At 36.1% G+C, this 12,269-nt stretch overlaps 1 protein-coding gene across 1 annotated transcript; it reads right to left on the bottom strand.

The window, feature by feature from the left end:
- Positions 1–103: 103 nt before the first annotated feature.
- Positions 104–12,114, bottom strand: LOC134745583 (zinc finger protein 239-like). The gene is made up of 10 exons (XM_063679697.1): positions 11,874–12,114; positions 11,138–11,453; positions 10,617–10,718; positions 9,984–10,037; positions 8,663–8,816; positions 6,666–6,790; positions 5,550–5,669; positions 5,238–5,379; positions 4,277–4,418; positions 104–3,387 (listed from the first exon to the last, which is right to left on the bottom strand). The coding sequence occupies exons 1-10, from the start codon at positions 12,000–12,002 to the stop codon at positions 3,169–3,171; spliced, it is 1,503 nt and encodes a 500-aa protein (XP_063535767.1). The 5' UTR covers positions 12,003–12,114; the 3' UTR covers positions 104–3,168.
- Between the last annotated feature and the right edge of the window lie 155 nt (positions 12,115–12,269).

The following is a 12,269-nucleotide window of genomic DNA, read 5'->3' as shown; positions in this document are numbered from 1 at the left end:
ATAAATTCAATGAATTATAGAGTAGTTACTATAACTTAGGTTATAAAAAAATTAAGGTAAAACAAAATAACACACAAAAAAATACAAATGATCGATTTATTTCCATTTGTTACAAAACGAGTGTTAGTTACTGGTAACTTAATCTAGGTAAAAATAACGTCACAAACTAACACTAACATAATTCATTCAATAAATAATTGTACTTTTATATATTAGATACAAAATCGTTCCTATAACAATAGACAAAAGAATAGTAAGACGCGTAAAGTGGTGCAAATAGATGTGGCGTGTTTTTAGGGTTCCGTACCCAAAGGGTAAAAACGGGACCCTATAACTAAGACTCCACTGTCTGTCTGTCCGTCTGTCACCAGGCTGTATCTCACGAACCGTGATAGCTAGACGGTTGAAATTTTCACAGATGATGTATTTCTGTTGCCGCCATAACAACAAATACTAAAAACAGAATAAAATAAATATTTAAGTGGGGCTCCCATACAACAAACGTGATTTTTTTGCCGTTATTTTGCGTAATGGTACGGTACGGAACCCTTCGTGCGCGAGCCCGACTCGCACTTGGCCGGTTTTTTACAGTTGACTTAGATTTCGCTGTATGGCACCAAATTTTTCTTGGTATTGCAGACATAGGATCCATCATTATAATAATTAGGAATGACATTTAACTGATATTTTTCTGCTTTGCCCAAAGGTTGACTGGTAGAGAATGCCTTATAGCATTAGGTCCGCCTTCTGTACGATTGTATTTTCTTTTGTGCAATAAAGATTATGTAAATAAACAAATAGTTTCTTGAAAACTATCTACACAAATGGTATGCGATTGAGAATAATACCTAGTAGATTTCGCACGATACAATTTGTGTGAGTAGTTTTTAAGAAAATATCAGGTAAGTGTAATTCCCAAGTTATATCCGTATTTTATCCCGGTTGACGGTAACTAATATTAACAGTTTTGAATGATTCACTATTATTTTCAATAGACTTGACCGGGATATGGACCGTGATTCCCTTTTGTATTGTTTCCCCCCCCCCGCGATATTTCGACGCAGTTACATGCATCTTGTTCACGGGTAATATCGATAGCTCGAAAACAATACAAAAGGTAATCACGGTCGATATAAGTCTAGGGTAACTAATATTGTCCGAAACCGTGCCATTTCGTTCACCTGCCCTCTTGTTCCTTTTTCTATCCTATACCACATTATTAAATCAGTGGCTTAGTTCTGAAAGGGCATAAGTGTTACACGTAGTTTCGTGAAACTTACGCCCTTTTGCAACTGCCCTGTCCGAGACTTGTACCCTTTTTCACTAGGGCCACAGATATATACCTGTATCAATAGGGGATATTACTGCAATGTTCTGCCACCGGAGTGCAGCACTAGCATTTTTAGTAAACCATAGAGTAACTTATACATACTGTACCTTTAACAGGTTTTCGATCAAGTTTTCAGAGATAGTAAAATATGACATTGATGCATCAAGGCCGTTGTTTACAGAGGACCTACCGGGTAACGCGAATCCGAAATTTAGCTATCTGCCTCTTCATCGCTCGAATATGCAAGAGTGACAGGGATGTTAGATAACGAAATTTCAATATTCTTGTTTCGCGATAGACCCTCAGATTGTGGTAGTGGCGCCCTCTACGCAGTTTCGCGTAATATTCCCTATTAAAAACAGATTAAAGGAATACATACCAAAATAAATATGACACAGCAATCGATGGCCCCATTGATGGCCACAGACGATTTTATTTGCGTGTTTTGCGTTAATATTGAGTCGACCAATGGTACATGAATCATGATTAAAAGTATTAAAACCAATCAAAAAGTTGAACCAAATGTTATTACCGTCTGTAAATACGTACACGTGTATGAGATCTCACACTAAAAACAATCCGAATTTCCAAAATAAATATTAAAAAAAGATTCATTTTTATACAGATCATTCAGCTCTTATAATATACAAAAAAAAAATTGTCACTGAACGTATAATAAGACTACTGTATTGTGTTTACTGTGATCAAAATTGAGGTAGCTGGTATTTTTTATACAGTATTTTCCTCAGTGATGGCAGCTTATCAAATGAAATACATAACACTGATTTAAACTTTCACGATTTTTACTCATTATTATTCACAATGACGGGACTTAATCGCGTAAAATAAGTAAATAAAAAAAAAATTATAAAAAAAGTAATAAGTCGCTTTTCGGTGAAAGAAAACATCGTGAGGAAACCGGACTAATCCTAACAAGGCCTAGTTCCCCCTCTGGGTTGGAAGGTCAGATGGCAAACACTTTCGTAAAAACTAGTGCCTACGTAAATTCTTAGAATTAGTTGCCAAGTGGACCCCCAGGCTCCCATGAGCCATGGCAAAATGCCGGGATAACGCGAGGAAGAAGAAGAAGACGCGATTAAGTCCCGTCGTTGTGAATAATAATACATATAGGTACATAACGTTTTTAAATCTGCGGAGTGAATATGTAATGTAAATGTAATGTAGGTCATAAAAATAATTTTTACTATGGAACCAGCACTGGAGTCTCACAAAAGTCTGTTTCGTTTATTTCAGCTGATCGGTAATGATGTCCAGAGTTTCTACGAGACAGCTCAATAATATAGGGATGATTCAACTTTTGTCCCTAGATTCCCTAGCAAAGAAAATTCTATTTTTTAGAAACCATGTTGATTTTTTTACTTTTTTACACAGGCATTATTAGATATTAAGAATATAAGAATTAATTGAACACATTAAAATTAACAACTTGATCAGATAAAAGTTACATTTTGTACGATAACGCAGCAGAGAAAAGTTTTCTAACATACAAGAATCAGGGACACAATTTTTGTATTTTTCTACTGCGTTACCGTACAAAATGTAACTTTTATCTGATCAAGTTGTTAATTAAATACTTATGTATCTAATAATGCCCGTGTAAACAAAAAAGTAAAAAAAAAAACCAACCTGGTTTTAAAAAAAATCGATTTTTCTTTGCTAGGGAGTCTAAAACACGAAATCGGTGTCCTAAAAGTTGATTCACGCCTATGCGTGGCTTTCAAAAGGTTAAATTCGGCAACTTCTCGTATCACATAAATTCCACAGTGAATTGGTTTTAACTGTCATACTGTGTAATTTGTTGAATAAAAAAAAAAACACTACGACCCCTCACACTTCACCCCCTGACTCGCGTTCGACACGTCAAACATGAAGGACTTATCCTCATTACTTATAACTAACTTATAATGGTCTGAAGATGGTAAAGGCATGTTCGGTTTCGCGTGGTCCCGTTTGAAATGGCGGCTGAGATGGCTCGTCTGTGAGAACTTACGATCGCATATCTTGCATTGGTACTTCTTTTCGCCGGTGTGCACTACCTAAAAATAGCACAAATCGATCAAGTTACAGAGAAAGGAAGAGTAAACTGACAGCTGGTTCAACATTTTCAATCATGCATAAATTGCCGACCGGTCTGGCTTAGTGGGTAGTGACCCTGCCTGTGAAGCCGATGGTCCTGGGTTCGAATCCCGGTAAGGGCATTTATTTGTGTGATGAGCACAGATATTTGTTCCTGAGTCATGGGTGTTTTCTATGTATTTAAATATTTATATGTTTAGGTATATCGTTGTCTGAGTACCCATAACACAAGCCTCCTTGGGCTTACCGTGGGACTTAGTCAATCTATGTAAGAATGTCCTATAATATTTATTTATTTAATTACAATAGGGTAGTTGACAATTTTTTTTTAATGGTATCAGTCGATCAGGTTTGTTTTGAGGATCAAATGTCTGTATGGGACCCATTGTCTTAAAGCAATACAAAAGTCACAAATGATGGTCAAAGTCTGGCATCGCCACTTTACTGAGCAAACGCTCTAACACAAATGGTAACACATCGTGACGTCACTGTGTCACTTTGCTTAGAAGCCGTTCCGATGTACGGAAAACAAGTAAATTGCGATTTTGTCGGTGAAATGTTGCGTTTATGTATATTGTTACTATACAATATTTATTTTAATAAAATGTAAAGAGTCGAATGGTACCACTTTTTTATTGCTATTTGAAAATTTAAAAAAAAAAAGTTTTTTTTTTCGAAACAGGTATTTTTTTATTATTCCCATACAATATTTCTCAAGTTTATTGTGTTGTAAATTGCTCATTTTCTATCTATTTAACCAGTTAATCCAGATTTAGTTAGTGAATGAAAGAGTGACATCAAGTGGATTCCATTTGAATGTTTCATTCGCGAACTACTTATGTCTATTACCTTGTGTTGTTTCAAAGCGGAGGATGTGTAGAAAGTTTTGCCGCACTCGCAGTGGTAGTCCCTCTGCCCCTTGTGCCGCTTGAGGTGCACGTTGTAGGCGCTGCACGTTACGAAGCCGCGGTTGCATTCTTTACAACGGTACCTTAATGATAAATAATAATAATAGGTAATAACGGGTATAATAATAGGTGTCTATTGTTTCGCCTGTGAACGGGTTCCAGCAGGCATTCTACATGACATAAAAGCTCTCCAAAGGGTCTCTACGTGTTGTATCTACACTACCGCTCAAAAGTATTTAGGCACCTGCAATTTTCACCATACAAATGTATAAAAAAAATATTTTCAAAATTATACTGTTCGATCGCAGGCAAATGACTCTCTTACATGTTGGATTGAATTTTTATTTAGGTAAATATATTGAGCCTCGAACTATAATACTATTAATTATTTTTCGTATTGCATGCGTGTTGCTTTCTGTAAATCCTTGTAAGGGACTCGGCAGGACAGGCTCAGCTTAGCGTCAGTCACTGTGAAAAATTTGTTAATAATGTTTTCTGGCAATAAATATATTTGTATTCGTATTGTGAATGTGTCAACCTACAGGTCCACTTTTATAAAAGTATTGTATTTCAACATATAAATATCCACTCACCTAACTTCCTTATTGTGTATTCTGACTTGTATGGATATGTTGCCAGAGGTCGCAAACATCTTGGTGCAGAGATTACAAGAGTCCTTCTCCCCATTGTGAATGTGTCAACCTTCAGGTCCACTTTTATAAAAGTATTGTTATTCAACATATGTATAAATATAAAATATCAACTCACCTAACTTCCTTATTGTGTATTCTGACTTGTATGGATATGTTGCCAGAGGTCGCAAACGTCTTGGTGCAGAGATTATACGAGTCCTTCCCCCATTGTGAATGTGTCAACATAATTATGTATAAATATTAACTCACCTAACTTCCTTATTGTGTATTCTGACGTGTATTGAGAGGTTGCCAGAGGTCGCAAACGTCTTGGTGCAGAGATGACAAGAGTAGGGCTTCTCCCCGTTGTGGATCCTTTGGTGGACTTTAAGGTCGGCTTTTATAGGGAACCCTGAAAAACAAAATAATATTAAACGCTTTGGTCAAATAAGTAAGTCAAATTTAACATTTAAGAGAACGTTTAAAAACAAGCCACCGTTTATTTTAAGATAATACCTAACCTTCTACCGTAGGGCTTACGATCTCACTCGTAGTATTTGTGTATTCTGTATGTTGGATTACCTTTCCCACATTCCTGGCAGAGATAAGTTTTGTCTCCTTTATGCCTCTTCATGTGGATGGAGAGTTGTGCGCTCTGCACGAAGTTCTTGAAGCATACATCGCAGCTATACAGTTTCTCGCCTACGAACATAAATATTAACATGTAATTTTTATACAAGATATGAAGTCATTAATTTGATTACTGTGTCACTTCGTAGTGACACTGGCAATCAATCTGAAAACCGCTAAGGATAATATTATCGGAAGAACATCAGAAGATCAGCGCTGGAAGCCACCAGCAATATGCTGAGATGAGGCCATTTCGTGGCACTTTAATCTTATTCTATGTTTTATTTTTATATTATGTAATGTTTGTTTGTGCTTACGAATAAAATTTTACTCTATTGACAATAATAGAATAAAATTTTATTCGTAAGCACAAAGTACGGTCACAAGGTACGGTCGGTGCCCCAACTTAAGTACCCACCACGTCGCCATACTAATTGTATAGAAAAGTGGATCCTTATGTTAGGCAACTCACTGTACCTACGAATTCTCACATGGATTTAGTAGAATTTCATAATGCAGATTATTTGTTTTCAGGAGTCAGTAGGCTGAGCATTGATGTGCAAATTTACTCGTATCGTAGTCCAAATGAAAGATCACTTCGTCAGATTATCAGTTAGCATTAGCATCAATTATAGTAGCGTATGTAACCAAAATGATCTCCCACCCTCAAATACTTTTCCAAATATATTTCTTGACAGTTTGTGTTCAAAAGTATCTGCAACAGTTCGTTCTATTATCGAATTTAAACTGTTGTGAGACATACTAACATTAAATCATTATACGGTTTAGACTCACTTGTTTTAGTCACTCGCGCGACAGTACGCAATACACGGTCGTCGTGAACGCTGCTCGCACTATTAGTGCTTGAGAAAGGAGACCTAGGCTCTCCGAAACATGTCGCGCGAGTGACTAAAACAAGTGAGTCTAAACCGTAAAATGATTTAAAGTTTGTTCTATATATAGAGATATCTCTTTTCGTTAAGGTATCAGAGAATGGTAGATTGGATTTATTTTTGGCGTAAAGGCTGATACGCTACTTTTGATGCTGACTCTACCCTGAGTACATACCAGTGTGCATCCGGATGTGGTTAACAAGACCAGTGCGTCTACTGAACTGCTTAGGGCAGTACTCGCAGTGGTACGGAGTCTCTTTTGTATGTACTTTCTTGTGCTGAAACAGCGCGCTGTAACCTCTGAAAATACATACCAAATACCAGTATTAATGGGCAGTTTTGTAAAAATAAAAAATTATTATGCATCCAAAACACAAAATATTATGGTTTACAGTATATGGGTCTACTTTACCGCACTAGTGCGATAATTAGCACATTACGCAACTATGTCGAAAATTTAAAGGGCCATATGTACTGTAAAACGTTGTACGATACATGTGCGAATATGTAATTCGCAACTCGTGTCGATTTAAAACACTCCCTTCGGTCGTGTTTTAATTTATCGCCACTCATTTCGAATTTCCTATTTTTCGCACTTGTATCGTAATGTACTATTATGGCGTTTATGCTAATAGAAAGTATAGGAACAAAATGCCTATTTTTTATACCACGTCGGTGGCAAACACGTATACTGCCCACCTGATGGTAAGCAGTATTTATATTTATATGCACAATATTTACATTTCCATTTGCTTATATAACAGGTTTTTAATAATGCTGTCGTACAGTTGGTATTGGGACTTTATATCCAACGGATTGATGATAGTAACCAGTGTCATAAAAGGACCATTTAACAAACATATGTGCCATTTTCAACCAAAAGGGTACTTATTGTCGCTTGTCAGTAAGGCGCTATTTCCATATAGCTTCAATTAGAAATCAACCTTATCGACAAGCGACAATGTGGTACCTTTTGATTGAAAACGTCACATATATTTAGAATTAAAAAGACAATGAGGGCTATCGTTTTTTTGCTCACCAGTTGGCGCCTCTGTTGATGGTGGTCCAAAAAACTAAAGAACAGCTGTCAGTCATTGAAGTGACAAGTGACATTTGACATTTCGAACTATGGAAAAGACCACCATCTACACTAGCGCCCCTAGCGGCGAATTCATACGCGTTAGCCCTCATTCAGCCGACCGATCAAATACCGCAATGTATGAAACTCGCAACATCTAAATGAGCACTAAGAATAAAATATATGTTATACACGGACCAAATAACCGGTTTCTTCGGTTTTTTGCTTTAACATTTTACTTCTTTGTTTATATCTATATAAGATTCAGATATATTCTAATTTTTTTAAATAAAGTTTAGAAGGAAAGCCGTTCTCTTTATTAAGTTGTGTATGCCATATATTCTTTACCTCGTACTCGAAATTTATGATAATTACGTTGTTATTACTTGAGATCTAGACTGAATATTCTACGAGATTTAAAGGCATATGGCATGAATTGAGCTAAATTGGCTATTATGCGGTTAAACGGTCCCCTATGCCGAGGTTGGGAAACAGAATGTGGCGCTGGAATGCAGCAGAGTGGCTCCCATACAGGGCAAAACATTTTGAATCTTCGAGTGATCTGCCCGACGTTCTATTCAACATCAAAGGTTTGATAGGATTCCTTGAGGAGTTGAGCTGGTTGGACTAGCCTTCCCCCCCCCCCCCCCCTTCATGAAAAAATAGTCGCCAGTTGTCGAAAGACGGAAACGTGCCAATGCTACAATACAATCAAAGACTATGTAACTCCATATAAGATGGATACAGTCTAAGGAAAAAACGTGTCTCGGAAATCAAGAAAATTTTATTCTCGAACAGATGGCGCCACCACGTTTTACCACCTTTGGCCTATTCTCGTTTAGACGGCGTTGACGGTTTCGTTCGTTATTTAACAATTTTAACGCATATCAGTGAAAGAACATGGGTCAAAAATCATATAAAAATGATAAATGCAATCATTTATCGATATATAAATACATTTTATGGTATTTTTATCCATCATCGTGTGTAGATAGATGGCAGTGAATTCACTGTGGCTACAAAATTTACTATGACAGTACTCCTCTATACTATATATCCTCTTTGATACACTCTAGGGATGTCCAGGGAAGTACCTGAATGTGGCAGGACAGTCGCCGCATTTATAGGGCCTGAGATCCGTATGGCAGATCTTGTGCGCCTTCAGGTTGCTCTTGGTGCTCAGGAACTTGCCACAGATGTCGCACTGGTGAGGCAGCTTGCTTTCTGGCAGTTGGGGCTCCAAATCCACTGGAAACAGGTAAAAAAATTATAACCCAACAACGGATTGTTGAAGGCTCCAGTGTTCGAAATTATCCAGATAATTATAGTCTTTGATAATAAAAAAATTAATAAAAAAAAAACGTTTATTCAAAGATCTTACTTACAACTAAATACATATTTTCTTCTGCCAAACCACACAGTGGTTTGTTGGCAGACGAGGCTCCTTTGCGTTTGTGTTAGCTGTTGATATGTAACTTAACTTAATTATCCCAGGTATGGATGGTGCTGGACTTCCGGTTCGAGCGCCATCTTGATAGTTAGCATCGTGATTAATTACTTTGTTTTTTGCTTATTAATATTGTTTAAAGTGTAATATCGATAGCTTATTATACAGTAAACTAATGTGGTAGTGTGCAGTGAATGGAGAATTAATTTTGAAGCGCGTTTAACCACCATCTTGGAGTCAACGGCCGGTAGTCCACGTGCTTCTTGTAAAGACTAGCTATCGATTTACAAGAGCTAACAAATCACCGTACACTGTCTTGTACAACCGTACAATTTTTGTCGTTTGTAAACCTCTCAATACCTTGATACTGGCGAAATAGTCCCACTGGGCTGAAGCCATAATTTTAAAAGAAGAAGAAATGGATGGTGCTATATTTATTTTATTTATTCATTATTTCTTTGATACACTAGCAGCTCTTGGAGCTGATGCGTGTATATTGAGCACTTGTATTTTATTTTGCACTTTTCAAAGTTCTAAAATGTGTAACTAGTCTATTTTTGAAAGTGTGCACTAACATCAGTTTCTGGTTCTTTGAATTCTTTAGTAAATTTTAATTCTCGTCTTAGAATCTTCGTAAATTTTAGGTTATTATCGAATCGATAATTATCAGGCATAAAAATCACGATAATTATCAAGATAACTATTATTGATAATTATCCTTTCGAACCCTGGAAGGCTTGGTAAACACTGTGAAACATCTGTGAAAATTTCATGTGTTCACGGTTAATAAGATACAGCCTGGTGACAGACAGACAGACGGACGGACAGATAGACGGACAGAGGAGTCTTAATAATAGGGTTCCGTTTTTACCTTTTTGGTACGGAACCCTAAAAATAAGCATCACCTGACACCAACCTATTAGTTTTGAAGTCAAAATATTAGTGTTGTGTTTTCTGCAAATACTCACCCCTTTTTTTCCGTCCTCTTCTCTTTTTGGGTTTTTCTTCTTCTATGGTAAAATCTATGAAATAAAGAAATTTTGTTATATTGTAGGTCATACAACATACAATTCTACACTCTTTAATAACAATAAAATTATATTGTCTTCGGTTACCGCGATAGTTACTCATGAAATAAAACTATGAAAACGGATTATATCGCGTATATTGTATAACTAGCCTTATGAACCGATTTTGCATGTACAACCAGCCTTAAAGTTTGTAGTCTATGATTGTTCATTATTTTAGTATGTGGGTATTTTTGCACTTTGTAATTTTTCCTCAGTCACCCGTTGACCACGAACGCTGTAAAGAGTTCGAAACGTCGGGATGTATTATAAATTCAATATACGCGATATAATCCGTTTTCATAGTTTTATTTCAACAATAAAATTAATTGTATTTTTATTTAAAAAAAAATTCATAATAATTAAAGCCAGAATTACCCAGCTTGAAATAAGCACTCATTTAAGATTACTCATCTGAGAGAATTGAATTATACATTATAAAAAAAAACATGTTAAGTATGTTTAGCAATATGCTCTCCACGCGACACACTCGCATTTCACGGAAAGGCGCGACTACTCTAGGGTTAATAATACCTTTATCCTTTTTTTTCAGTTGTAAATCTCCCAGAAGCATGTTGTCATCATCTGCATCCCATCCACTGTCATTGCCATTGTCATATTCATTGCAGCTCACTTCTGAAATGTCCGATTTACATATTTCAATTCTATAATTTAACTTTATGGGAGGAATCCAATCTTAAATGAGTTTATGTTCAAAATAAGGAAAGTGCAAAAACATATTTATTCTTTGTTTTTAGGGTTTCGTACCCAAAGGGTAAAAACGGGAGCCTATTACTAAGACTCCACTGTCTGTCTGTCACTAGGCTGGATCTCATGAACCGTGATAGCTAAACAGTTGAAATTTTCACAGATGATGTATTTCTGTTGCCGCTATAACAACAAATACTAAAAACAGAATAAAATAAATATTTAAGTGGGGCTCCCATACAACAAACGTGATTTTTTTGTCGTTTTTTTGCGTAATGGTACGTAAACCTTCGTGCGCAAGCCAGACTCGCACTTGGCTAGTTTCTTTCTAAAATGTGAATACATACCAAGTTTAATATCATCCTTTAAATCATTTTCAGCGCTCTCAAAAATTTCATTGATGACATTGCATACTGTATCCACCTCATCTTTAACATCCACATCATCTTCGATTTTAACTTCTTCTACCTCAGTTTTAAGTTCTAATTTTTCTTCAATTAATTTACTTTTGTCGTCATCATCTTTTATATCAATAATGTTTACTAAATAGTTTCTTAGTTTGTTGTCACTCGCCTCGCATTTCAGGTTAAATGCATATGATCGTTTCAATTGGCGGCTGCATTCCTTACATATTGAGCTGGGGAGACCATCTTCTTTGGTAGGCTATAATATAGTAATTATTATGATAAGTTCTGATTTATTATTATAATTATTTGTATGTCTTTTCCATATCTTGGGACCATGGGGTCCCGGACCTTTGGGAGGCATGCGTGGGGCCGAAGCCAACAGCGCAGAGGCCCTTTAAGACAATTTAATCTAAAAGCAAGGGATACATATTATAATATTTACAACATCAATTATACCTACACTTTTATAAAACACATTACAAATTACAAATCTGAATTTTGGTTCCGAACAGTAAATAACGTAAACAATTAGAAGTCGCTAGCGAACTGCCTCGCGGGACAGAAATAGATCGTCAATCAACTGAACGTTTCTGCAATTAAGACTCAAACATCCATTGACAACAAGCATTAGAAGAAGTATTTTAGTATCATACAGATAAGTATAAAAATAACGTACCTTAAGCTTAGTGCAGTTAGACAGCATTTCACAGTACAGGGTATTTCTTTTAGCGTAATAGCTCGTGTAAATATTGTATGTTGTTTTGTTAGATTCAAGGCAAATTCGACACATTGTTGTAAAGTCCATTGCTGTAATTTTTGATTTTTAATGTATTTGGGAATTAAGATTCCAATAAATATTAGTATTCAGTATAGGAAAAAGAAATCTTATTCATAATATTTGTTATAAAACACTTATTCCTCGACACAAACAGTATTTTGACGTAAATTTATTTATTTATTAGATTAGAGAAATGGCAGCATTTGGAGGTTGACACTTTTGACTTTTGCTTTGACTTTGACAGCCCTAGTGCGTACCTTACGATCAACGTCTTGTTTCCGGTTTTACAAGGAA

The sequence above is a fragment of the Cydia strobilella genome, chromosome 1 (genome assembly GCF_947568885.1).
Source record: "Cydia strobilella chromosome 1, ilCydStro3.1, whole genome shotgun sequence".
Taxonomy (NCBI): domain Eukaryota; kingdom Metazoa; phylum Arthropoda; class Insecta; order Lepidoptera; family Tortricidae; genus Cydia; species Cydia strobilella.
Note: the sequence above shows the minus strand (reverse complement) of the source record. Positions and strands in the feature narration are given on the sequence as shown.

Coding starts and splice junctions, on each gene's coding strand:
- LOC134745583 (XM_063679697.1), bottom strand. CDS start 12,002: ATGGACTTTACAACAATGTGTCGAATTTGCCTTGAATCTAACAAAACA. Junction 5,670..6,665: donor CCACATCCGGATGCACACTG/GTATGTACTCAG, acceptor TTATGTTCGTAG/GCGAGAAACTGTATAGCTGC. Junction 3,388..4,276: donor CCGCTTTGAAACAACACAAG/GTAATAGACATA, acceptor TGCTATTTTTAG/GTAGTGCACACCGGCGAAAA.